The sequence below is a fragment of the Primulina eburnea genome, chromosome 15 (assembly GCF_022965805.1).
Source record: "Primulina eburnea isolate SZY01 chromosome 15, ASM2296580v1, whole genome shotgun sequence".
NCBI lineage: Eukaryota > Viridiplantae > Streptophyta > Magnoliopsida > Lamiales > Gesneriaceae > Primulina > Primulina eburnea.
In genome coordinates, this window is record NC_133115.1 from 36,479,063 (window position 1) to 36,506,552 (window position 27,490).

Sequence of the window (27,490 nt, forward strand, 5' to 3'; positions counted from 1 at the left end):
TTTTTGCATCATTCTGTGTTTTATTTTTGGTGGTTAGTTCCAGGGCTTCTGCAAGTATAACCTGCTAACAAGAGAATGAACTCATGAATGAGCGACGGAGGAGTGTCTGGCGCGACCACTCCGACGCTTAAGTCAGCAGGTGAAGAAGAAAAGTGAAATGAATGTATATGTGAGTTAATATACGTGAGTGCCTGAGAGTTAAAAATTCCAGAATCTTTTAATAATGAGATGCATATCTGCTATTTATACGAGGAAATCTCATGATTATCTTGTTTTCAGTGTCCACCTGCTAAGTATGGTAAGACGGCTGTCCATACCCTGTTTCTAATGACTTGTCTGACACGCTAAACTTATGTAGTTCTGACAATAATGATTGACAAGCATGAGGTAACTCATACTGATACACTCGAGTGCGGTGCGCTTTTCGAAATAGCTTGGGTAAAAGTTATCGGGAGCCTGCACGAGAGGCCGAGCTCCTGATTCTCCGGAGAAAAAAATATCTCGGGCATCCCCATGTCCAGCTGCTGAAGAAAGTAGTTTGCATATTGACTCTGATTTTGACTATCCATTTAGTTTGTCGGGTTATTCATAGTCCAATGACCAAAGTTCTTATGGGAGAGTATCATATCATTTTAAAAAAAAATTCAAATCGATTTTTATGGATATAAATAGATCATACCTTCCAAAACAAGACCACCCCAGGTAGCACAAAGAAGCTGGTCTCACTCTCTTTGAGTATATACCCAAAAATAATAATATTTAGAATGCAAAGCTGTATTATTATATTTTTACACTCTTCGCTTGGTTTCTGCCTAAAATCTCAGTCCCCGGCTCTCTTCCCTGAGATTAATTTCCTATCTTTCATGTTGTCATTGAACTCTCCGTGTTCGGTTGAATCTAGGGTTTTGCATTTCAATTTGTTTTTTTTACGCCTCAGCATGAATATTTAACGATGGCTTTGTCTCAGAGTGCAAAAAAATTCCTTCTTGTGGCTATTTTCTGGAGAAAATCCTTGAATCTCATAGTTTCTGGTTAGGGCCCTGTTTCGTGATGTCTTCTTCTTCGTCGAAGAATATTTGCTTCAACTCAAACTGCAAAGAGGCATCTGAGAAGTGGAGAAATGGTTGGCGTCGCCGCACTGGCGAGTACGCCCCCCTATGCGATCGTTGCGCGTATGATAATTGACTTTCTTTCTTTCTTTTTTTTTTTTTTTCAATTCTTAATTTCCTAGCACCAGTTTAAATTTGATGTTTTTTTGTTTAATTTCGTCGACCATTTCTTTTGGTGGTGGGGTGGTGTTTGACTAGTTAGCTTTACTCTACGCAAATTTTTTCACTCTTATCTTTTCAGCGTGATTGTGGTTTTGGATTGGTGGTTGTAATGCAGTTAATATTTTCTGGATTTTTTGGTTTATGGTACCCAACTGTATTCATGGTGTCTTGGATTTGGATTGTTATACTTCCGCGTCCATCCTTCGATTACATTTATATTCACGTGAAGCATTTTAGAATTGGAAAACGAGGATTGAGCTCGAGAAGGAGAAAAATTTTGAACTTTGGAACGGACATCGTGGTTAATTTGGATTGTTTGTTAAGTTTACATGGCTGTAAGATGGTCCAGAGTCGAAGCTTCGAGTTTGGAAATCTGCATTGAAAATTTATCCATGTAGATTGCAAATTTCAGTAATTGAAAATCGAAGTTTGGTGTCAGCATAGTTTATTTGGCATCATAACTTATAGAATTAATTTACTTTCGTTCTTGTTAACTGCATTGTGTACCCGATTCTTATTGTTTGAAAGATTTTATTTGTTTCTATTGCTAACGTCGGGTCCAGTTTTGGCGTCCAGAATAAATTAATTGAAAACGCAAGATTTACAGGTTTTGTCTAAATTTTGACTATTCACCATCTGTGTGTAAATCTGTCGCTTAGTTGTTGATTTGATTTTCCCAATTAATGGAACATCTGCTAGGAATTTAAATTTAAGCTAGGTTTTGACTTTTGAGTCGTACTTCCTTCTCTCATTGTACTTGTGGAAGCTGCTTCTTCTTAACTCATTTTATTTAGTTTCTTTGAAAATTGATGTAGTTTAATTGAAATTCAGTTCTGCTTATGAGGAAGGAAAATTTTGTGAGGCTTTTCACTCGAGTACTTCTGGTTGGAGATGCTGTGAATCTTGTGGAAAGGTAAGGTAGTTTTAGGCTTTACCAAGAGTTTCGTAGAAAATTTTCATTTTTTGGTGTGTACAAATTGAATTTCTAGTTTCCTTTTTTTTATATAAATTTCTGAGAATGTGTACATGTTGATTGTCAAATCCTCATTGCAGCAAATACATTGTGGTTGTATAGTGTCGTTCCATATGTTCGTACTCTTGGATGCTGGAGGGATAGAGTGCCTGACATGTGCAAGAAAAAGTTTCGTTTTGGTAAGAGTGATTTGGTTCTTTATTTAATGGTTTTATTTCTCAAGATAGGATTATGTACACTGTCGTGGATGAATTTTTATTATTTCTATGAATCTTGCATAAAACTTTTGATAAAATTGAAAAACCCTGAACAATCTTTAGTTGTAACGACCTTTATGAAAAGCTAAGTTTAATACAACCACTGAGGAATAAATCATGCTTCACCAAACTAGGTTGTTCTCTTTCATATCTTTTAGCTATCACGTTCAGGAACATAACTTTTCCTTTTCCATTCTTCCAGACTCCAAATCCAGCGTGGCCTCCACCTTCACAATCCCTTACTTCACCATTTGAAAGAAGGAAGGGTTTCTCGGTGAAAACATTAGGTTCCATAGTTGGCTCGGGCCCAGTTCCATGGAGAATCGCACCTAGTTTGTTCAAGGAGTCTAATATCCAATCTGAAGCACAGACAAGAATGCCCTTCGAAATTGATGTATTAGGTGGCATTAATTTATTTGGCACTTCTGAGAGATTACCTACTGCTTCACCAGAGAAAAAGAGAGAATTGCCTGATGAAAGATGTTTTAATGGAAAGTTGATAGTTGGCCCATTTGACACATTTCAGAATGGGCATAATGGTAATTATAGTGGACTATTGAGAATTTATCATTTCCTGTCACTTCCTGAATTTGCATGCAAATTTTCTGCCACTCAGTTATGTTTTTTGTCTTGCTGCAGCACTTAATCCAAAAGAGCATCCATTTCTCTCCATAAACAATATCCAGCCGATAATATTTCCCATAGATGATTCTTCAAATTTCAGTTTAACCACCGCATCTTCGTCCAAAACTGAACAAGATGATACTGGACAGCTTTCTGCAACTTTTTCAACACAAAATACCATTTCAATTCCAGTGGACAAGAAGGTTGGCAGTCACTATCGAATGGATTCATGTGGTGAAACTCAGGTTCGTAATGGTAAGGTCCAAGGAGATGGTCGGAGCAGAAATCAGTTGCTTCCTCGGTATCGGCCCCAAATAACTGAGGAACTTCTACAAATTTCAAGCTAGTATCCTATTGCGTCGAAGGGTTCATGTTACAGTTTTGTTTCCCAAGAATTAATCATCACTAAATTCTTGAAGTCTAGTTTCTCTTTGTTATGCAGCTAATGTATTGTGGCATACCCTGTGATACTTGCTTAAAATCCAGTTGAATATTATTAGGCAATTGTACTTGGTATTTCACCTATCTTTCCCTTGATTTTGCCTTAATTTATCATTAGCTCAAAGTCAGTTATTACCCCATTGTTTGAGAAAACTTTAAGTGCTAGTGACGCTGGACGTATCGGTCGCCTAGTGCTGCCAAAAAAATGTGCAGAGGTGAGCCCTTATGTCTTACATAAGAACCGTTCCGATTAACTTACTTATTGCTTTTTACTCTTTTGCTATTTATACTGTATACACGTGTAAATGTTTGAATTTGCTTTGTGGTTTGGTTTCTGAGTCAAGATTAAGCATGTGCTAGGGTGTCACAAAAACCCAGTGGACTGGATTCCTCTGAAGAGGGCTATCAAGCTAAAATGTTGGAGTATAGGGACTTAGATATTAGAAATTAGACATATATTGTGGATACGAGGAGTGTGTTTTCTTTTATATTGTTAAATTCGTGTTGTGGGTTTCTGTTGACTGTCTGGGTTGGTATCATGGCAGTAATGTCATTGCATAAACAAGGAAGACACTTGTCACGTGAGAGAAGAAATCCATCTTTCAATGAAGCTATTGGCTATCGTTTGTAATTTTTCCTGAAATTGTTACCCTGTAAACGGAAGCAAAGGACCGGAGACAATAATAATTTTTCATCTTTTATGATTGTATGATAGCCTGTGGTATTTTTAGCTTGATCTGATGTGAGGTCAGTGTGTTGCATCTCTCTTCACCTGGTATATCTTTCATTTCGATAGTGAACAATATTTCCTAGTTTTCAAATTTAAAGAACTGAAAGAAGGCGCTTCATTTGTGGTGAGACAGGCCTATTTTCCACCAATCGCTCAGCCAGAAGGTTTACCTTTGAAAGTATTGGATGTGAAGGGGAAGGAATGGGTATTTCAGTTTCGATTCTGGCCAAACAATAATAGCCGAATGTATGTCCTGGAAGGAATCACTCCTTGTATACAATCTTTAAGACTGCAGGCTGGTGATGTTGGTAATTAATTAGCACCACTGTGTCTTGCATTTTGATAGAGCATATTCTTTCATCTTTCCGTTGCTCATTTGCAAAATCATTCATGACAATTCTTGGCAGTAACATTTAGTAGGCTGGAACCTGAAGGAAATCTGGTCATGGGGGGCAGAAAGTCTTCAAGCGTTCCATCCCCAGATCAGGTTTATTTTTCAATCAAACAGTATAATGTCTTAATTAAATATTCATGCCAAAATGTATTTCATGAAATTTTTTAATCTTGTCACTAATAAAATAAACATAATTTAAGATAGATACATAAGTATTACTATTTTATTTATTTATTATCTTTTTATAAGATACTTGGCTTGGAATTTGGGGTGATACATAATATGACATTCCAATAATTTGAAACAACTCCAGGGTATCTTGTTGTATAAGTATGCTTTCTGCGTTGCGAGCTGATTTATATTTATTTATTATGAGCGCTTGGATGGAGAAAGATCCATCTGTAATTACGTCCCATTGAATTTTAGTATGCATTTATACTAATGACATTGATTAAATATATAAATATTTCTTATTTATTTTTAATTGGACATTCATCATTATTGAGTTCAGTTTTGCTGTTCTGTTCAAAGGGAGACGGAGCTGTTATAAAAGGAAATAATGTTTTGATCCCAGCGAACTGTCAAGCTAAAAATAAATGTGTGGAAGGGATAACAGTAAACGGCCACATGAAAGGTAAATCACCTAGTAGCTTCCAGCCGATCAGCCATGTTTCCAAGGCAGATATAGGAAGCACCACTTCTGAAATACATGAAACTAAGCCTATTTATAGCAGCAAGGGGAAGGGGAGCATTTTGGTCTCAAAGTGTAAGCGCCTTAGAATTGAGAATGACATAGAGCTCAAGCTCAGTACGGATGAAGCTCAAGGATTGATGCGTCCGCCTGCGAAAATTGTTCCCTCAGTTTTTGTTGTAGATGGATGTGAATTTGAAGAATTCGAGGTACCAAGATTCTTGTTTGTAAAAGTATCATTGCTGCTCAGTATATAGCTACCAGTTTGTTTGGTATAGACGTATAGTGTATCTCTTGGTTTACTTCTAGGTACATGTTGCACCTTCAGACTTGAGATTCTGACGAGCTGCATTTCTTGTGGAGCATACGCAACCTCTTATATGAAATTAATTATCTTTTCAAACCCCGTGTGTTTAAAATCAAGCGTAAAGTCCCTGCAAATGGTATATATGTGTGATTTTTAAAAGCACATGGTTGTAAAATACTTTTTATTTATCATATGGGGTTTAATGCTTTTTGATATTTTGCCTTTCCTTGTGAGTTGGCATTGTAGGATACAAGGAGGGTTAATGCAATAAGCCACATCCTAGTTCTTTTTTTTTAGATATGGCATGTGCATGCAAACCTAATGGGGAGCGAGCTCCACATGGGAAGTTTTGATTTAATCTGCAGTATCTCTACCATAGTCTCCAGCTCTTTAGTTTGCTTTCCTGTAAATTTGTGCCTTGTCACGGGGGTGCGTGTTTGAGATTTGGCATGTGCATGCAAACCTAATGGGGAGTGGGCTCCACATGGGAAGTTTTGATTTAACCTGCAGTATCTCTACCATAGCCTCCAGTTCTTAAGTTTACTTTCCTGTAAATTTGTGCCTTTTCATGGGGACAAGTTTTAGATGTCTGATGATCAACTGTGATCATCATGCTTCGCCAGATTAGCAAGACTGATAATCGCACACAAAAGTTTTTCTTTCGTTTCATTTATTTTCTTCTCCAGCATCCTCATAGGATTCTCTCTTTAGGGAACTGCGCCAATTATTGGAAGGCCAACTATACTGGCAACAGATCATTTCGGGTGCGTTCCTTTTTATTGGCGTAAATCTCTCTCTCACACTCGTGCATTCACACGCGTGTGCACATTCATATCCAGAGGAATGCTGAAATTGAGTCCTTTGATTTCTCAGAGAAAAGATAAAGTGGGTTCAATGTGAGGACTGTTTTAAGTGGCGTAAAGTTCCCAAAGATGTTCTTCTTCCTTCTGGATGGATCTGTTCAGAGAATGAATGGGACCTTGACAGGTATAGTGGATTTCCATTTTGATTGTAAACCTTGAATTTTCTGTTCATATACTACAATGCTAAGTCAATAATTGCTCATCTGTTCCTTTTTCGTTGTAGACTGTTTTAAGCTTTTTCTAGTTTTTGTGTTTGTTTACGTTATTTCAATTTTTATATGGGTTATTCTACACCAGTACTGCAGTTTCTAAAATGCCAGAGCCCTAGTTTTTACTAACCCCAGCTCTCATTGGCAAACAAATACATCAAACTACGCTCAAGGAAGAAGTTTGCTTTGGACTTTTAAGTACTTTAGAACATGCAAATCCACCTGGTTTAGTTCAAGGAAGTTTGTCTTGGAGCTTTTCAACTAATGTTTACCTGTCTTAGCCAGTTTACTGATTCCTTTATATCTTCCCATCTTTTATCCATCAGATCTCGATGTTCGGATGCTGAGGAATTAGCTGTAGAAAAGCTGGAAGATATTTTACCTGCCATCAACAAAGGTGCAACTTTTGTCTCTGAAATTGCCATAGTTGTATATTCTTCTCCTATATTTCTTACACTAGGAATGATCACGTGCGATGCACGTAGATAACTAATAATGAAAAATAAAGATTTAGATAATTTTTTAAATCGTTTGAATAACATCTTGTTTATAACTATTTATTAATCTAAATATATCAAAACACAATAAATAAAAATACATGATGACGGTAAATCAAATATATTCATTTATTTATATAACATTTTTCAATTCGTGTGATTATAACATAATGATAGCTTTATAAAATTAATACAGATATTTTTCATCCAAATATTATTCACAATGGAAAACAAAAAAAAATAAAATTAATAGAATAATGAATATTAATAAAGCCAAAATCACAATATTTTTAAATGAAGTGCATATAGCGATTGTCAAATAAAATTCTCTTAATTAACTAAATTATCATAATGATATTAAAATAAACCCCTAAACTTGTTATTAAGTTAAATATCAATTTTGTTTTTGCTAACTTTTAACTCCTAGCGAATTTTGTTTAACTTTATCGTTTTTTAAAATATTTATTATACATACTGGAGAGGGCGGATCTGTTTTAAGGAAACTGTATACGCTACATGCCTCGGTTTGGTTTTGCTTTCTTTTACACAATAGTCATACTGTAAACATCACACTTGTTTCGGTTATTGCTTTATTTCTACAAGTTTGTTTCTACACTACTGCTGTTAGCATTTATAATAACAAACGTAAAATCTGCTAATTTTTAACTCCTTGCCGATTTTGTTTAACTTTCTCTGTTTTTTTAGAATACATATTATATTATAGATAGTTAATTTTATATCATAATGGATCATTTGTAAATTAATATTGATGATTAATATTTCATGGTAAATACATTTTTAAATAATATCAATCAAATAAATATGTATAGTAAAACACATATATAAATAAAATAATAAGTAATACAAAGTTAAAAAATATCATATTTAAAAAATTAATTTCTAATGAATGAAAATAAATTATCACTATAATTCATATTTATTAAAAGAATTATTTTCCTTAAAAAATTATAAAGATTATCTAATAAATTTAATACAAAAGTAGAAAGTAATTTTTTCTCTTTTTAATTTATCATTGATTTATCTTTCTAGTTGAAATAAATCAAATTAATCAAATTAGATGAAAAATAAAATATAAGAAAATTTGCAAAAAAACATATAGAATCTACATGATTTCGATGTCCATTTTCATTGAAAAAGTACGGTAAAGAATTACATTTTCTGAAGTTTGATATGTGTATTAAGACATTAATTAAATATCACTATTTATGAAATTAAAAATAAAATAAAATATCATATTAATGTATTTGTAATATTTGTCGTCCATTCCACTAAAATAATGAAATAAAGTTATTTTTATTTTCAATATCAATCTTTAGATCAAAAAATTCTACAAGTTTGTTTCTACACTACTGCTGTTAGCATTTAAAATAAACAAACGTAAAATCTGCTAATTTTTAACTCCTTGCCGATTTTGTTTAACTTTCTCTGTTTTTTTAGAATACATATTATATTATAGATAGTTAATTTTATATCATAATGGATCATTTGTAAATTAATATTGATGATTAATATTTCATGGTAAATACATTTTTAAATAATATCAATCAAATAAATATGTATAGTAAAACACATATATAAATAAAATAATAAGTAATACAAAGTTAAAAAATATCATATTTAAAAAATTAATTTCTAATGAATGAAAATAAATTATCACTATAATTCATATTTATTAAAAGAATTATTTTCCTTAAAAAATTATAAAGATTATCTAATAAATTTAATACAAAAGTAGAAAGTAATTTTTTCTCTTTTTAATTTATCATTGATTTATCTTTCTAGTTGAAATAAATCAAATTAATCAAATTAGATGAAAAATAAAATATAAGAAAATTTGCAAAAAAACATATAGAATCTACATGATTTCGATGTCCATTTTCATTGAAAAAGTACGGTAAAGAATTACATTTTCTGAAGTTTGATATGTGTATTAAGACATTAATTAAATATCACTATTTATGAAATTAAAAATAAAATAAAATATCATATTAATGTATTTGTAATATTTGTCGTCCATTCCACTAAAATAATGAAATAAAGTTATTTTTATTTTCAATATCAATCTTTAGATCAAAAAATTCTACAAGTTTGTTTCTACACTACTGTTGTTAGCATTTAAAATAAACAAACGTAAAATCTGCTAATTTTTAACTCCTTGCCGATTTTGTTTAACTTTCTCTGTTTTTTTAGAATACATATTATATTATAGATAGTTAATTTTATATCATAATGGATCATTTGTAAATTAATATTGATGATTAATATTTCATGGTAAATACATTTTAAATAATATCAATCAAATAAATATGTATAGTAAAACACATATATAAATAAAATAATAAGTATACAAAGTTAAAAAATATCATATTTAAAAAATTAATTTCTAATGAATGAAAATAAATTATCACTATAATTCATATTTATTAAAGAATTATTTTCCTTAAAAAATTATAAAGATTATCTAATAAATTTAATACAAAAGTAGAAAGTAATTTTTTCTCTTTTTAATTTATCATTGATTTATCTTTCTAGTTGAAATAAATCAAATTAATCAAATTAGATGAAAAATAAAATATAAGAAAATTTGCAAAAAAACATATAGAATCTACATGATTTCGATGTCCATTTTCATTGAAAAAGTACGGTAAAGAATTACATTTTCTGAAGTTTGATATGTGTATTAAGACATTAATTAAATATCACTATTTATGAAATTAAAAATAAAATAAAATATCATATTAATGTATTTGTAATATTTGTCGTCCATTCCACTAAAATAATGAAATAAAGTTATTTTTATTTTCAATATCAATCTTTAGATCAAAAAATTAAACATTCAACTAAAATAATGAAATAAAGTTATTTTTATTTTCAATATCAATCTTTAGATCAAAAAATTGAAAAGTCACATAAATAAATAAATAAAACATGAATGAAGTAATGGTGAGTGAAATGTTAACTAAGTAAATTAACAATTCAAACTCATATCTCACCTAAATAAATAAATAAAATATTAATGAAGTAATAATGAATGAAAGGGTAACTAAGTAAATTCACAATTCAAACTCACATATTTATAGATAGTATAGATAGATAGTATAGATTAACATATTGTTTTCTTGATGTCATCTAGTTTCTTCAAAGATAGGGGAGATAACCACAAAGGATGCAGATATGTTTGTCACTCAGGAAAGACTAGATACTCTTGCTAATTTGGCCACTCTAGGAGATGATGGGGACATTTCAGCTTCATCGCACTCCAGGTCAAAGCGCCCATGGTTTGCCACTGAGGAAAGCTCTAAGCACAAACAATCATGTGATTGTGCGATCTGCAGTTCATCTAAACATCGTTTTCGAACTTTGATGGAGAGGTACGTGAAGCATCAATTGGAAGAAATTGGTGAATCTGCCTCCCAGAAGTCGCAGCAGCAACAATTCCCTGAACAAGTGCACAATGTTGACACACACAGAGTCACTGACGCCGGAAATATTACCCCGACTTGGGGAGAGGTAAGCAAGATGGTCTGTCTTGACTATCATAACGGGCGAAAGTCTTCACCCTCGCTGTTGAAAGGTCAAATAGACCTTAATATTCATCCAGAGCGAGAGGAAGACTTTTCGCCTGTTTCAGAGTCTGGAACAACGAAACAGTTGCACCCACACGTCACAGAGAAATTTTTCATGCAGCAGATGCCATCAGGCTCAGGCATTGGAAATTTAGTCAGGACACGGATGCAACAAGATGGTATTGGTGGTGCAAATCTGATTAGTTGTTTAGCTGCGGATGGAGGTAATCAAGAAAACTGACTAGCTTTGGTTTGGAGCTTCCTCCAAACTATGTATATAAAAAGGTAGGATGGATACTTGGCATTTTGCATGGCCATTAGTGTCAGTTTCGCTAGATAGCAATGCACATTATGCGGTTAACTTATTTTTCAAGTCCTGAGTAATGATTTAATGCGCTTCACTACATCTTGGAGAAAACAAAAAATTGAAGCCAGATGTGATTGATTCATAAAATCCCCTTCTGATTTGATACGGTAGTTGCATTTATTTGGGAGTAAAAATTTGACAAAATTTATTCTCAATTAAAAATCAGATGCCAACATTTGTCTGGTATGCTAAGTCCAGGGATGAGTCCTATGGTAATAACTAGTAAATGTGTCAAATTTCTTGTACCATTTTCTCGGGCTCTGCTTCAGACCATAAAGTGATTTCTTTAGCGAACACACCTTATTCTGTTGCTTGAGGATGAGCACCCTTCAGGTTATTCCATGGAAACGGTTTCCTCAAGATCACCGTGCAAGAAGGTTGTCTTCACATCTAGCTATTTCAGTTCAAAATCCAATTGAGTGACTGTTGTCAGTACTAGCCTTTTTGAACAATGTTTAACTATAGGATAATATATCTCATTAATGTCTATTCCCTCAATTTGGGAATGCTCTTTGGCTACTAGTCTTTGCTTTGTATCTGAATTTGTCATCTCCTATGGAGGCCTCTTTTATTTTATAAACCCATTAGTAGCCTAAAATCCTCTGCCCCTTTGCTTTTTCAACTAACTGCCAAGTGTTGTTTTTGAGGAGGGAGTGTATTTCTTCATTCATGGCTTCCTCCCAATTCCTTTTGTGCTTGACATTGCTTCCTTGAATGAGGCTGGTTCAAATAGCTCCACCTGCTCTGGTACATTCAGAGCATACATTATCAAGTTTTGTTGGCAAAACCTTTGAGGTCTTATTTCCCTCCTCTGTTTATCCCTGTCCAGTGTCTAGGAGTTTGTGGTTTCTGCTGGTGGCGCATCCATATCTTTCTCAGTTTGGCCTTGTGCTGGCCCCACTTGATCAAACATTTCATGAACTGAATCATGTTCCAGTAGCTGCGCCTCAACTTGAGAATCTATCTCGTTATCTATATGACTGCCAAGATTGGTATTCTTAAGAGTGTCATTCTTGATTCATCAAAGGTTATATCTTGATCAAACATTTCATGAACTGAATCATGTTCCAGTAGCTCCACCTCAATTTGAGAATCTATCTCGTTATCTATATGACTGCCAAGATTAGTATTCTTAAGAGTGTATCTCATTCTTGATTCATCAAAGGTTATATCTTTTCGTGTTAAAGAACCTAGGTCCTGTGTTTCCAAGTTCTACGTTTTGTGACCCTTGAACACCCTCTGGATATCCAATGAAGATGCATTTCATGGCTCCAGGATCTAGCTTGACGATCGAACACTTTTAAATGTGAATAATCTACACGTGCACCATTCCAGACTTCCATTGGGTCTTGAAGTTTACCAACAAAGAACAATCCGTTTAACGATTCTTCAAGATTTACGTGGAACAGAGCAACCAAAATGGAAATCTAAACGACGTTGAGTAGGGCAGTGGGAACGACATGTATACACTCGAGAGGTTCACATATGACGTGGATAACGAGGAGGAGGACATCAAGAACGTGGAGAAGATCTACAAAAACCTAAAGAATCCCACGAAAATATCAAAACAACTAAAACTGCCAAAATTATCAAGGATCTGCGGAGCCGAATGAACATGGATCTGGATTACCTTCTCAAGCTAACCAAACAAATTAATCAACAAGAAGTGCGACGCACTTGTTCGGCCCGATTCTGCTGATCCCCGAAGCGGGCCAACTTCCAAGGACGATATCTCTCGGGCCTCCATGATCACTGGGGCTGGGTGAGAGCTGAAGCTCATGATGAGAAACTTCCAGCCGCTCGTATCTCAAATGGAAATCAAACATAAACAAGTGATTGAGGGAAGATACCTGCAATTACTGGAGAGAACAACGGAAGATACAATCTATCGAAAAAAAATCGAACCAATAATGTTTGCTCTGATACCAATTATAGAACCGAAGCTTGTCGTTTTACAAAAAGTTATAGTTGATGTTAATGGTGGTAACTCAAATCTTTTAAATCGCACAGCTCAAACATCACGGTTCGATCGTTCTACTTAGTAGAGTCACTTATTGCCCCCAACATATGTTAATTGGGGAATATGCGGAGATCCAGATTTTTTCTAGTTAAAATCTTGACAGTAAAATCCCATAGGAAAAATCTAAACGACCATGCTAAAACTTAAATTGGAAAAATTCAATGGGATAAAAACTAGTTTAAGTAAAAGAGTATGACATCCTCCCTAATAGTTGATTGATCCCTTTGTTGCGTTAACCAGCAGTATCCACCACCATTGTTGAGGGACTTCTTTCCTGAATCGGAAATCATGTGGGTTCTGTATTGGAATGGCTAGATCGTAGGTGCCTTCAAGTATGTAATCTATAGCCTCCAGCAAGCTGAAAGTTCAGAAACAGTTCGTAACGGTACAACTCAGAGCACTATAGTCAAGTAAAATGCTATTCTTGTTTTGGTGATTGACAGCAGTAAAACGATTTGAATGGAATTTTTTCCACATAAAATTATTGTATATTTTAATGATAAACCAATTGAAAATAGAAAAGTCAACTCATCTATAGCTAGCTTCAAGAACTTATAATGGACCCGTTGCTTCAATGATTTTTAAAAAAAATCAGAAAAGGTTCTTCTTGAATCAAGCTATCGTATAACTCCTTAGAAATGGCATCCTGATCATATCAAAGAAGGAAATCAGTCACTTGTGTACCACAAATTAACCTGGAATTTGAATCCAAATGCTGATTGAGGAAACTCCATTGTATAAAATTTGAGAAACAGGTGCCTCAAAGGTGCCTCAAAAGCCTAGAATGGATTTCCTCTCTACAAAGAAAGAGAATTACATCCTTCATGCAAATTTTCCCTACGCACGTACAGGAACGAATGGCACACTCGTCGCTGCTTTTCCACACGCTGACGTATGTATCTTCGGACCTCTTTAACACCTCAATGCATCGTAAACGATGGCGTCACCGAACAGCTCCGGCTTTAATTCCTAAACAAAATTCCGATACAAGATGCATGAAAATCTCACTTCCATGCAATGACCTGAAATCCAAATGAATAAAGAGGGAGATCAGATATGCTAGTTTTCCTGGAAGAGAAAATAGATGGACCCGGTTGGGGCCCTCTCAAGGCCCAAGAGGCCAGTGATCAACAGACTGGATTCTTGTTGGGCTTGTTAATGGGTTTATCCTGTTGTTTCCTTGTCAAATGAGAATCTCAATAATTTATATAATGTTTTTTTTTACATTAAACAAGATTCAATAACGTACGACCTATTTATTACACATAATTTAATAATACCACCAAATACAACTCATTACAACCAAAAACTAATAAAGTAGACATAAATCACATGCATGAAACTCGAACTCAATATATATCTATTCTAAAAGCATCATCTTCACTAAAGGTATAAGTGAGTCAAGTTACTTGTGAATAGCTCGTGAGCAACTCAATCAAATTTCGACTAATTGAACTCAAGTCGATTTCCAATTCTTTGTTCTTGAGTAGCTACTTGAATACAGGACAAAAACATGAAAAATATTTGATAATTTTGTCAATATAAATCCAAATCTGAGCACGAGCTCGAGATTTAAATGATAGAATTTAGACTTTAGAACTTGTCGAATTCGAGATCAAGTAACTCAATATATACATGGGTGGAACTCGAGTTTATGAGTAAACAGAAAATAAATCGAGTTGACTTCGAGAAGTATGATACTCGAGTTCAACTCAACTCGACTCGACACCCCGCCTACTCTTACCATCTAACCATAAAATTCTTGTGTACTATTGTTGCTTACTTGTTTTTAGATGTATATAAATGATATAAATATGATACTCATTTAAATAGTGAAATGAAATATAACATTTAAGTGACATTCATAAAAATTTATTTCATAAAATAATAATGTATTATCCTCATTCCCATGTATATTATTTATCGCTAGAACAAATATGATTAATTTTCTAAATAGATGAACCTAGCTCATATAAATAATCCCCCATCACAAGCTAAAAAAATTATTAGAAAATAAAGTTTCACAAAAAAAATTCCCATTTACCCCATATTTAATGAATATTTTAGTAATTAAATGAATAAATTAGTAACTAAAAAAATTAAACTAAATAATAATACATTGGTAAAAGAAAATACCGATGTAACACATATATTTGTTATATAATTGATAATTAGCAGATCGTTCACCCACGTGTATCCATGGTGTTGTTATATATCTATATTAAATAAGGAATAGAGGGTTGATTCTATCTTATATGTAGAGGTATTACCTCATGATAGAATCATGAGTTCAAACTTAACCACACATATATGAGGTCTACTAAATTTTTTAAAATCATATATGTGCATGAATCTTGTCCATCCAAAATATGTAGGAGTAGTGTCTCCCACATTAAGCATCGAAGCAACCGAAGAGAGGTGACTAAAGGGATTTGCTGACTCAGCTAAGTGTCAACGGACGCCTGAATTTAAGGTTTGTGGATAAGAAGCGTCCAAATTTGGACCAATTCCCATTTGTATTAATTTTTCCCAACAAATTGCTTTCTGAATCTTCTAATCTCAAAATCTTTTAATCTAATGGTTATTAGGTGTATATGGATAAGATTGCCACCTAATTTTACTCTGCTACTTGTACCTATAAATACTCGACCTCCCAAGTCCCATCCAAAGTTTCCATAACCATTCCTACATTTCGCATAAGACCCTTCGTTTTCTACGTTAATCCGTTTAGATCTATACTGTTATCATTAATTTTTTTTTTTTTTTGTCGAAAGAGAGTAAAGAAAGGAGAAGGGCAGTGAAAGTGAGGGGAGAAAAAAGCAAGGAAAAATGTTGTGTGCATTCAAGAATGGCGTGGTAGATCCACCAAAGGAGTTGCATAGCCAAGCCTCGTCACAGGCTTCTCGTAAACCCAATACTCCGGAAGAGACTTTGAAGGATTTCTTGGCTTCAAATCCCAATAATGGCTTCTCTCTTGCATTTGCTGACAAGGCCATTTTGGCCTACGCACCACCTCGAAGTTCAGTCATGTCACACAAAAGGTAAAATGCATGAAATTTTCGTCGTGAGAAATGGAGATTATATTGATATTCATTGAATCTGATTAGAGTCATTAATCGATTTACATCATGGACGAAGCTTATCTTTTGAATGCTGAAGATTTTTACGTGTTTTGGGATAGGATATCTGATCCAAGATTGTATTTTGCAGGATGTTCTGTTCAACAGACGATATATACTGTATTTTCCTGGGGAATTTAAATAACTTGTGCACACTCAACAAACAGTATGGGCTATCAAAGGGTGGCAATGAGGCCATGTTTGTGATTGAAGCTTATCGGACCCTCCGTGACCGGGGACCTCTCCCAGCCCATCGAGTCATTAAAGATCTCGAGGGCAGTTTTGGGTTTGTGATCTATGACAACAAAGCTGGATCTGTGTTTGCTGCGCTTGTACGTACAAACACGTCGTGAAAAATTTTCTTTTTCTTTTTTGTAATTTAGTGATAAAAATATGATGGATTTGGGTCAAAATTGTTTGCAGGGCGCTGATAAAACTGTGAGCCTGTATTGGGGCATAGCTGTTGATGGCTCTGTTATGATCTCAGACAATGTGGATCTCATAAAAGCAAGCTGCGGAAAATCATTTGCACCATTTCCTGCTGGTATGTCAATTTATTTCATGCTACTACATAGGATCACGAAAATTGTAGGAATATAAGAATTGTCGAGCCGTTCGTTCTAAAACAAATACAATTTTCTTGAATGTTTTCTAAGCAAAATGTCCAAGAATTAAGCGAAATACGATTCTTGGCATTTGAGATAGCATTTGATCTTGATATTGATTGGAATTTTCGGGTGAAATGCACAGGGTGCATGTACCACAGTGAAGGAGGACTAATTAGCTTTGAGCATCCAACGTATAAGATGAAAGCAATGCCAAGAATCGATAGTGAGGGGGCGATGTGTGGATCATATTTTGCAGTTGATGCTTATTCGAAAGCTAACAGCATGCCAAGGGTTGGTAGTGCAGCTAACTGGGCAACCTGGGGCTGACAGCAGCCTTCACGTGTTGCTTAACATTACTGACACGACAAGATTGCTGCTGTTTTTCCTCTGTTTATTGGTTTCTGTTAGTTTGATGTTATGTTCTGTTATTTTCTTGGTTTTATCTTTGGCTCTTTTCCCACTCGGCATGTAAATATTGATTGCTGGGGGGTTTGGAGTCTGTAACTAAACAAGTGGTTTCGCAATTATGGTTGTAGTTTGATTGCATTGTTGACATTATCTTTTACCGGTTGCGTTTGGGCTTATACTTAAAAATTATATAGGATTTACAATTACTCGGTTCTAAGAGGATTTTAATTCATGAATAAAGGCTAAAGCTCGAACTACATCACCACCGTGTATATGATTCATTGTGTTAAATATTCAGAAAAATCTTCTGATAAATATAATGTTGGTCGCTGCATTATCGGCTCGTAACCACTTTGTGACTCACTCAATGCATAAATATCGTGTTGACAGAAATTATGGAATTCATATATCAGATACATGGAATATGCATATTTATCAACTCAGAGAATAATTTATAAAGGATAGATAGATACCTTTACGAAAAATTAGCGCACACGTTCAAACCACACTCGTTACGTTATAAACTCATTGGTGTTACTGTCTCAAAAGGATTGTCTATTAGGAGATATAATATCATGAGTTTTTAAACTACTCTTTATTATTTTAATATTCAATATGAGAAATTTGTAACATTGCCGATTTTTTTTAGAAGCTTATGTTTGTGGCGGCCTAATCTAGATGATTTTCATATCATCCTTCGGTATTCAGTGCATGCAACATGCACCTTAATTTAGCATATAATATGTTTTTTGTTTTTGTTGCAATTATCGATACTGATACGATAACAGCCTTTATAAACACATTAGGGAGTACCATATCAAAAAGATTTAGTACTGGGTGGCATAATTTCATGAATTTATAAGTTATTCTAAATTTGTTTTAATATTCAACATGAGACATTTGTAAAACCTAAATCATTAAATAAAAAATATCATATTGTAATATGTGGATAGACATAACAAAAGACCAAATATTAATGATGACACATATTTAAGCCATTAGTAAAAAGTTCAAAGATATAACACGGAAATGTTGTCAAATAGACCGCCAACACGGAAATGTCTGTTGAAAGGGCTTTATAGTCAATGCCCGACAGTCAAATAAATACATAAGCACGTGGATAAATAATAAGAGTATATAATTATACCAAAGTATTGAAGGAAGCTAGCTAGAATTTTAGCTCATGTATCTTCCTCACACAGTCTCCCTATATATATATATATATATATATATATATATATATATATATATATATATATATATTATCACCAAACATCATAGCCAAGAAATGCCGCGGGTGTGATAGATCATATGCATAAATGCCTCAACTCTCTAAATTTTGCGTTCATTCTTGAATACACAGCGTGTGATTAGTGATGAGGATTGGTTTCGATTTCTTGAGCTAGTTCTCTTGTGAGCTTATCAGCACGGTCATCATGCCCACCGGCAAACGAATAAACTCGGAAAGCGAATTGGAAAGCTCTCCAAAGCATTTTCGCGGATGCTTTACTTTTCGCTTCATTTTCATTTCCTCTATCATTGATATTTCTCTTCTCCTGCATTTGAATCCGATATAAATTTAATCATTGTTTTAGGATAAAAAAACATGTGGCACAATCTGAATGATTAAATGATGAGCTACCTTAATAGCCAGTTCCATGCAGCTTGAAGAGACATCGACCATAAGTTCTTTGATATGTACAATGATGTTGAAATCAAAGTTGATCTTGTGAGCCTTGAATTTCTTGGATTCTTCATCTTTAGTACGCTCCAGGGCATCCATTTCTCCCTTCATCTGGGTGCCATTGAGATAAGTACTCAATCAGCGAAATGAACAGGGATTATTCCGAATATAGTAAGAAGATGGATACATTCGGTTAACAAACGTTGAGGCTCACCTTGTTGAAGTATCTCTCTGCCTTGTCCAGGAGTTGGGAAACAGGTGACAGTATTGGCCAGTTTTTTAAAGTAATGGCAACAGAATCTAACTTTGAGTAGAGAGCTGCTGCCATTCTCAAAGCTTCCAATTTCTTTGAAGGGAAATCTTCAAATCTTGCTAGAACCTACAAGATTTTGCAACTTTATGGGATATGACTGTCGAATGAACAATCGTGTTTCTGTGAAAATAATGAGTATGGGTAAACCTGAGTTTCATCGGTGAGCTTTTCAAGATGAGATTCTACATATTTGTGGAATTTCAGGAGCTCGGTCATGTCTGATGTTTGGAAAGAATTTATTGCTAATTTTACCCCCTTAATTGTTTTCTCAAAGCTCTTGACATCTTCTTCAATTTGTTGGAAGTATGCTGACCTGATCATACATTTACACAAGAGTTGGGAAAAAATTTAAAAAAAAATTCATGTCTTTGAACCACAAAAGCTTGTCATGAATTCAAAAAATGATTTTGTGTCGTAAATGGATGAGAATAGAGGATTATACCTCTTCGTTATTTCTGCCAAAGCATCAGCCATTCCTTGCTTTCCTCCAGAGGCTGCTCCAACTTTAGCTTTTTTCGCTGATGATTTACCATCTAAACTTGATCCTTCTACTTTTCCTTTGAGAAGCCGGTAAAGATTGCCCATCTGGGACGATCTCTTCAGTTTTGTCACAGCTTTCTTGGGACGGAGGTTTTTTGCACAAGCAAGGCCTGGAGGGGGTGGGGGAGCAGCCACATTTGCCAAGTGCATTCCAGGTGGTGGTGGTGGAATTGGCCCCTTTGATCCACCCATAGGTGTGGGAGGGGGCGGTGGTGCTCCAGTCCTCACTACCATTGGCGGGGGAGGGGGTGGTGGTGCTCCAGTCCTTATTGCCGAGGGTGGAGGAGGAAGTGGTGGTAGCTGTTGTAATGTTGTGGTGGAAAACAATGGAGGAGGTGGAGGTGGAGGAGGCGGAATCGGTGCAAGCACAAAATGTGTTGGCGGCTGGGGTGATGGTACTGGTGGTGGTGGTGGTGGTGGTGCAGGCACAGATAATGCTTGTGGGCACAGTGTCACTGGTATTGCTTTCTTTCGAGCCTGTGGCTCTGATATTTGAAATTTTACCTCATCATTGTGCAATGATGTAGGTGGAACACACACTACAGGCGTAACAAATTTTGTTACATTTGATCGTAATTTTGGAAGTGATGGCGGAGGCGGGATCACATCTATTTTTTGCTTTGTCAGCTCATCATGAGCAACATGTGCTTCATTATCCGAGATAGCAATCCAATTTCTGCCCTTATCCTCTATTTTCTCAACCAACTCAGTTCTCGTGATCTTTGGCATTTCAGTTTTCATATCATCTTCTCGCTCAACTTCCTCGATCTTGTCCATATGTTGTATCATCTCATAATCTTGGTCTCCTTCATTGATACTACATGTTTCCTTCACTTCAGAACGCTTCCTTTCTTCTAACTCAAGCTGTTGTTCTCTCTCTGCCTTTTGGTTTTGGATATAATAATTAGAATCTTGTACGACAACATGAGGGAACATGTGAAATGAAAGGCGTTTTACATCAATGGGGTTCAGTTTTTCAATTGCTTGAACCCTGAGTGGCAAGAGTAGTGGTGGAGAATAAGACCCTGTTTTCCCTCCTTTAGTCGAGGATTTCCATGCTTCGGGAAGGACTGAAGTAGGGGTTGCTGGAGAACCAGAAAGAGAATTCTTGTTATCTGAATATGAGCCAAACGGAGACTTTCCAAATGCTGGGCTTGCTGGAGGACTACACTGTCCCATCTCTTCGTCTTCATCACTTTCGTCGAACAAACTCTCTCTTGCTAGCTTTATTATGTCCTCAAGCATCATCAGAGCTGATTTAAAAGCGCAACATTTCGAAAACCTTGAATGAAGAAAAATTACATTTAATATCTGAACTTGATTAAGACAACATAAACAACATACTGATTTGCTCCAATTCAACGTTTCCCAGTTTCATATTCGAGTCATATTTACATTTGAACATCCACTCCTCTGTCGTCCACAAGGCTCCCAGTGATATCATAGCATCACAGAAGAATTTAAGAGCCTGTTTTGATGAGATCAAATTTGAAAATCATATATTACCCAATATAATAGTTAATCCCTTCAGTGTCCAAATATTTTCAAAAGTATTGACAACACAGCTAACCTTGTGCATCGATGCACCTTCAAATTTTGAAACTGATAGGTCAGATTTGATTCTAGGATGAAGTTTAAAGATATCGTTCAGGGTCAATATCAGCAGCTGTTGACGACGAAACACCCCACAATTCCAATATGATTATTTACCAAGAAAGAAAACTAGAACTCTCAAAATTTAGAATTTGAGTTACCTCAGTTACGGTGGCGGAACCGCTGCATGGAGCAAAATCAAGTAAGTCTCTAAAGGTGGAAATCTTGTTCTTGAGATCCGTCATTGTTACAAAGTTACCTGCCGCCCCGCATGAATTGCTGATTTTTGAACCTTTTAGGCCTTTTTTATTCTCTGATGCATCAAAGATTTTATTGTTCTCTGGTTGTGATTTCCCCTGCCATTTACAAAGTAACGTCAATATTTTTGGCCTTTCTCATATCTACCTGTCACATTTTATCGTCAAGAAATGTTCGAATTCATTAAAAACGAAACGATTTTCGTGAAGCAAACATGCATACCTTAAATCCAGAAGCCTTCTTACGTAAAAAGAAAGGTGCCACCCCACAAAATGCCCTCGTCGACATGGTCAACTGTACAAAACTTTTATAGAGTCCTCAATAAAAAAAGAATTTACCTGGTATATTTTAATGATTATTATCAAACCACTCAAATCAACATAATCTGACAAATTCCGAGCATATACACAAAATATAAACAAGAAATACAAGAGGTGTTATTTTGTTGGAGACCATCAAATTCAATATTCTAAAATTAATAATAATGTACAACGTGCTTCCCAGTTCTTGATTTTGTCTCTTAAAGGTTCCTCAAAGGACAACTTCTTCTTCTCCCCTTGTTTCCAAAAGAGGAAGAGAGAGAGAGCCGAATTGGTGAGAAGGGATTTTCGATTATTTTAGGACAAAACCTCGTGGTGCCGTTTTCTGCGGGGATTCGATCATCTCTGAATCAGCCAAAAATTACGAGATAGGTTGAGGTGACAAGCAACCGATCAATCCCATTAAAAGGGGAGCATTAGCCACTCTAATTAATTCTCGAATATATATTGATTGCAACCACCATCGCCATATTGGTTCACTACATTGCCGGAGATGGTTAATGTAGGATCGATTACATGAGACTAACAAATAATTGTTGTTTGTGATTGAAATGTTAGGACGAACATATCACTTGAAAACAAACAATTGGAGTCCATGAGTATTGTTTGGAAGCCTCAACAAATCAAGATCGTGGACTATCAAATTAGGTTTCATATATGGTATGATGATAATTAATAACCAACAATGTATTTTAAACTTTGCAGTACGTAAATTCAATGGTATGTGGTCGTAGATACTTGAAAATAGAGACACGGCTCTTGATATTCCCAGGCGGCGATCTGAAAGTGTCAAATTTCGTATTCCTCGAGAGATTTTGTTTTGGAATTGTTTTCTGAAGCACTTTCAAACAAATTTCCAGTGGCTTTACTTGTTTCCCCGACAAATACTTTTTCCCACACTTTTCTTGATGGCCAAATTAACAACACAAGTACGATTACAATTTATGTGTTGATTAATAACATTCAACCTTACACAAAATCTTTATATAATAATAAATGAAAAAGATATTAACTTCGACGCATTAATTGTTATAATTTTCCCTGAAAATATGTAAAGTAAAGACCGGAGAGAAATCAACCAACCGACCATCCACGTTGTTGTACTTGTCGATATATCGGTCAGGATTTCATTCTCGCTGATCAATCTCCGGACTCCCCTTTTTGTTTGGGAATAAAACTGTCGTTACTAATATTAATTAAATAAAATGTTGGACTGTTTCTACTTTGAAAGAAATCAGTTTCAACTCAAATTTCAATGAAAGAAAAACAAAGAGATTAGTAGTAAATTAGTTGATTCAGATCGAATGTTCTCAAAGACATTCCTCTTTTACCTGAAACGAAATAAATAATTCACAGATATCAAACCTTGATCATATGCCTTACATATAAAATAAAATGTTTGCTTATAATATATATATATATATATATATATATATATATATATATATATATATAGCAATGATACCCTGCACACTCTTTTCCTGCACACATGTGGACGTCTGTCTACGTGGCACGCCCACAACCACACAAAATTTTTTGTTTTGTTTTTTTTTTAAAAAAAGATGACCAATCATGCACCGCCACGTAGGCGGTGCTCATGATATCCTGCACACCTAGTGTGTAGGGTAATAAATTCGATATATATATATATATGTGTGTGTGTGTGTGTGTGAGACATAAATTATCTAACACGTAATAAATGCTAAGATTTAGCCAAATAATAAATGTTGTGGGTATATAATGACACAACATTTGACAACCTGTAGCTAGCTAGCTAGCTCCAACCATTAAATAAATTTCATTAGTCCTAAAAAATAAAGAAAAGGACAACTATAAATTATCTAACACATAATAAAGACCGTTTGTTCTTGAGTTATTACGTGACCAAGAAAGTCGTGCGGGTGTCCGAGATAGAAGGGTTCGATTTCTCCATTTGGGGAAAGACTATCACATTAATTGATCAAAAGAATGCGTCTCTACATCACATAGTCATTATATATCATGTACTTTGTAAACCCCATAATTTTAATTAAATGCTAGCTTAGAGAATATCAAAATATTTAATTTCAGAATTACTCTTCTTATCTTACTAAAAACCTCCTCAAGTCCTTCCATATTTTACATGGAAAAAATTTAAAAAAAATTCATTTTTAAATTGAACAACTTTTCAAAATTGAAAATATTTCGTACTAATTATTTAATATTATTTTATCAAATTAAAAATAATAATAACACATACAACGCGTGCGAATCTTTTATTAGTATATAGATACATACATATATATATATATATATATATGTATGTATGTATGTATGTATGTACGTATCAATTACTCATGAGAGAGTTTATATATATTAATTATGAATGCACGTAATATGTATGTGAGTTTGTGAAAAATTTGCATAATTTCAAGGCTCTGAATTCTGATATATATGTTATTAAAATGTCAAAAAAGCTCGTCCAAAAAAGATTAACTGAGCGTGTTTGAAGGATTACAAGCTCTGGACCTGAAGATATGAAAGAAAGGCCTATGGAGTCAATCTTTTATTCAATTCCTCCGCCATACTTGTCAAAATATATGCCCCGTGGTTTTCCTACATGCAGTCCAATGTTCTGATTAGTACGTACACATCGAAATTTTTTCCATTCAAAATCAAACCCTAGACCTTTCTGCAACCCATGACTATAAATAACCTTCCCTTTCAGCGTTAAAAACAAAATTCATTAATTGATCCCAACTTGCTAGCAACTTACAATTTGAAAACAGAAACTACCAACTTCTTTTTTGGGCAATGCAGCGTTCTTCAGCCGCCAGGATCAACGACATTTCCCGCCACATTCTGCGCGAGTTCCGCCGAAGAGCTCAGCCTTCTCTCCCGTGCAACGTTTTCATTAACCACCGTGGGGTCGACACAAAGAGGAACGTGGCGGGGCTGTTGTACCACCACCTCCACCGCCTAGGGATCTGCCCGTTCTTGGATAGCAAGAGCATGAAGCCGGGGGACAAGCTTTTCGACAAGATTGACACAGCAATTCGTCAATGCAAGGTGGGTGTGGCCGTCTTTTCTCCCATGTATTGCGACTCCTACTTTTGTTTGCATGAGCTGAGCCTCATGATGGAGTCTAGGAAAAAGGTCATCCCCATATTTTGTGATATTAAACCCTCGGAACTTCGGGTGAAGAATGACGGATCTTGCCCCGCTCACGAGCTCGACAAGTTTAGACGGGCCCTCGAAGAGGCAAAATATACTGTCGGGGTAACGTTTGACACGTCGAGAGGGTACGTATTGTATATATAACTGCCGGGCTCTCAAATTATGCATCTGACATGCTTCAATGAACTTTTTGTGATCTAACATTTACATATTATATGTGTAATGGATCAGGGATTGGCCGGAATTTCTCGCAAGGACGACGGATGCGGTGATCGAGAATTTAATTGAAGTGGAAGAAGAGAGCATAATAAGGAAGACGAACAACCTTCATCGTTCTCCTGATCAAGAAAGCAATATTAATTCCACAAGATACAAGGCGAAAGTAGCCAGCCAACCAGCATAATTAACTTGGAATGTTATGAAAAGAAAATAAATCGAACATAAGCTCCCAATAACAGTTTTTTATAATTCATTCATTCATTGGTTGTTAAATAATTTCCTATTAAGCTAAGTTAGCTAGTGGTAGTTTATCCATAAATGGATTTCTTTGGACTATCTCTAGCTAAGCACGCTGTATATAATACAGTTTGCTACCAGACACAGCTTGAAATATACATTCAGAATGAGTTCTATCCAGTTTCATTAATGAAATGGCAGTACTTGCGTGTACCTCTCGGTTGGGTTCCCATAGTAAAAATGTTTTTTTATATTGGATCGTATAGTATGCCGATTCCATGCAATTTTGCGATTCTCTTTGGTACATATACTTTGCTGTGGTTAGATATTTGCTTCTGATTGGCGCTGTGTTGTTTTTGGAACAATTCCATTTTACTCCTTTAGATAATTTCATTATTTTAATTTAGTTTAAGTTTTCGTTATTAATAATTGGATTCCTAATAAATATTTACACACACAAACATATGAATAACTGTTGTCGCCCCATGAGAAAAATTGAGGTAACACTGCTGCATGCAGGGGTGAATTTGGAGTAATTTGTATTTTCTCAAGAGAGTTACTACTACTCTACGATATAGTTTTATAATTAAATAACAATTTGTTTCTGAGTTAATTCGGGTTGATTCAAAGTACTCTTGGGTGTTTGAATGATTGATTTTTTAATCAGGACTGGTCAGGAGATTGAAGTTGAAGTTTATACGAAGACGTGAATATATAGGCTAATTAAAAAAGACTGTTACCGAAGATTTGACCTAAAGGTTTAAATGTGAAGAAGTTATAGTAAATAAGCAAAATACATAATAATAAATTGATGAAGTTTGAAACCTCATAATTGGTATGTTGGATTGCACGGCAACACGACGATGGTAATTTGCGCATGCGAAAATCTTGTGTTGAAAGACTACTAGTGAAATTCGTGATTGAGCAAGAAAATGTGTCACTCTTGATAATTTACTTTCCCCTCATTGAGAGACTACTTATCACCTTCCATCAATGAAAACTATTATCAGTTGGGACACAAAAAATATGCAACTTAAACGTCGAAGTTGAGTAGCAAAGGAACAAGAGGTTCGTGTCGTGGATTGAAAGTATTTGGTTCTTGATTTCTCAGCACATACAATAGCAATTTCATTTTTAAAACTAGGAAAAACTAACATAAATCTCAGTTTCAATCAAAAATTATGTTTCCGATTACCGTAACAATGAATTTTCTTTAATGGTTTTTTTAATATTGTGGATTGAAGGGTATAATCACACGGTGAGACTTTTTAATCACATAACAAATGATTCAAAGGTGTACAATTTTTTTATGGTTAAAACGGCGAAAGATATTCACTCTGTTTTCTCCTTATTTTTTTGCCACTGCTTTTGGTAAATCTCATAGTGCAAATTAACGATAATAATATGAACAGTTTAACTTATAAAATAAAGCATCCATTTAGAACTCTCCTCAAATCTCTACAACTCAACCCATACAACATAAATCCAAACGCAGTTTTTTGGACATTCCTGAATTTCGATCAGATGAAAAACTTTCGCTTCCTCCACTTCTTGACGACACCCATCGTCAAAATTCAACGAGTAACTGTAAAGATCATACTGAAATTTGGAGTGTCGGCGATTGTTGCCCCCGTTTCTGATAGCCTTCTTCAATATCGCTTTCGTTCTCCGATATAAGCTTCTGCAATGTCTTGTGCCGCAGTTCTTCAACCACGGGAACCTTCTTATAAATCCCATTTCAAGAAAATCCAAGACCGGCCGAATTCTTCTGATTCTCTAGTGGGTTCTTCCAAGAATCACATTA

At 34.9% G+C, this 27,490-nt stretch overlaps 4 protein-coding genes across 8 annotated transcripts; 3 read left to right on the top strand and 1 right to left on the bottom strand.

Moving 5' to 3' along the window:
• Positions 1–732: 732 nt before the first annotated feature.
• LOC140813792 (B3 domain-containing protein Os07g0563300-like) lies at positions 733–11,315 on the top strand. 4 transcript variants are annotated; one of them, XM_073172525.1, is made up of 14 exons: positions 733–1,172; positions 2,103–2,184; positions 2,325–2,423; positions 2,704–3,040; positions 3,141–3,471; positions 3,685–3,781; positions 4,430–4,604; positions 4,704–4,783; positions 5,222–5,590; positions 6,400–6,452; positions 6,562–6,675; positions 7,087–7,157; positions 10,412–10,788; positions 10,969–11,315. In XM_073172525.1, exons 1-14 carry the CDS (start codon positions 1,051–1,053, stop codon positions 11,083–11,085), a joined length of 2,424 nt encoding a protein of 807 aa, XP_073028626.1. In that variant the 5' UTR covers positions 733–1,050; the 3' UTR covers positions 11,086–11,315. The 4 variants fall into 4 exon arrangements, with proteins under 4 accessions (XP_073028626.1, XP_073028628.1, XP_073028625.1 ...); XM_073172527.1 differs by having other exon boundaries at positions 734–1,172; positions 2,087–2,184; positions 2,347–2,423; positions 10,412–11,312; XM_073172524.1 differs by having other exon boundaries at positions 734–1,172; positions 10,412–11,312.
• A 4,577-nt stretch (positions 11,316–15,892) lies between these two features.
• Positions 15,893–17,527, top strand: LOC140815097 (stem-specific protein TSJT1-like). Its single transcript, XM_073174208.1, has 4 exons — positions 15,893–16,272; positions 16,442–16,682; positions 16,774–16,894; positions 17,101–17,527. Exons 1-4 carry the CDS (start codon positions 16,061–16,063, stop codon positions 17,283–17,285), a joined length of 759 nt encoding a protein of 252 aa, XP_073030309.1. The 5' UTR covers positions 15,893–16,060; the 3' UTR covers positions 17,286–17,527.
• Positions 17,528–18,612: 1,085 nt separating this feature from the next.
• On the bottom strand, positions 18,613–22,502 carry LOC140815278 (uncharacterized). 2 transcript variants are annotated; one of them, XM_073174403.1, is made up of 10 exons: positions 21,977–22,502; positions 21,756–21,852; positions 21,658–21,679; positions 21,474–21,569; positions 21,248–21,371; positions 19,806–21,156; positions 19,511–19,676; positions 19,265–19,429; positions 19,009–19,161; positions 18,613–18,922 (listed from the first exon to the last, which is right to left on the bottom strand). In XM_073174403.1, the coding sequence occupies exons 2-10, from the start codon at positions 21,767–21,769 to the stop codon at positions 18,737–18,739; spliced, it is 2,277 nt and encodes a 758-aa protein (XP_073030504.1). In that variant the 5' UTR covers positions 21,770–21,852; positions 21,977–22,502; the 3' UTR covers positions 18,613–18,736. The 2 variants fall into 2 exon arrangements, with proteins under 2 accessions (XP_073030504.1, XP_073030503.1); XM_073174402.1 differs by having other exon boundaries at positions 21,658–21,852; positions 21,977–22,499.
• Positions 22,503–24,867: 2,365 nt separating this feature from the next.
• LOC140815704 (probable 2' cyclic ADP-D-ribose synthase BdTIR) lies at positions 24,868–25,633 on the top strand. The gene is made up of 2 exons (XM_073174767.1): positions 24,868–25,355; positions 25,462–25,633. Exons 1-2 carry the CDS (start codon positions 24,868–24,870, stop codon positions 25,631–25,633), a joined length of 660 nt encoding a protein of 219 aa, XP_073030868.1.
• Positions 25,634–27,490: the final 1,857 nt, after the last annotated feature.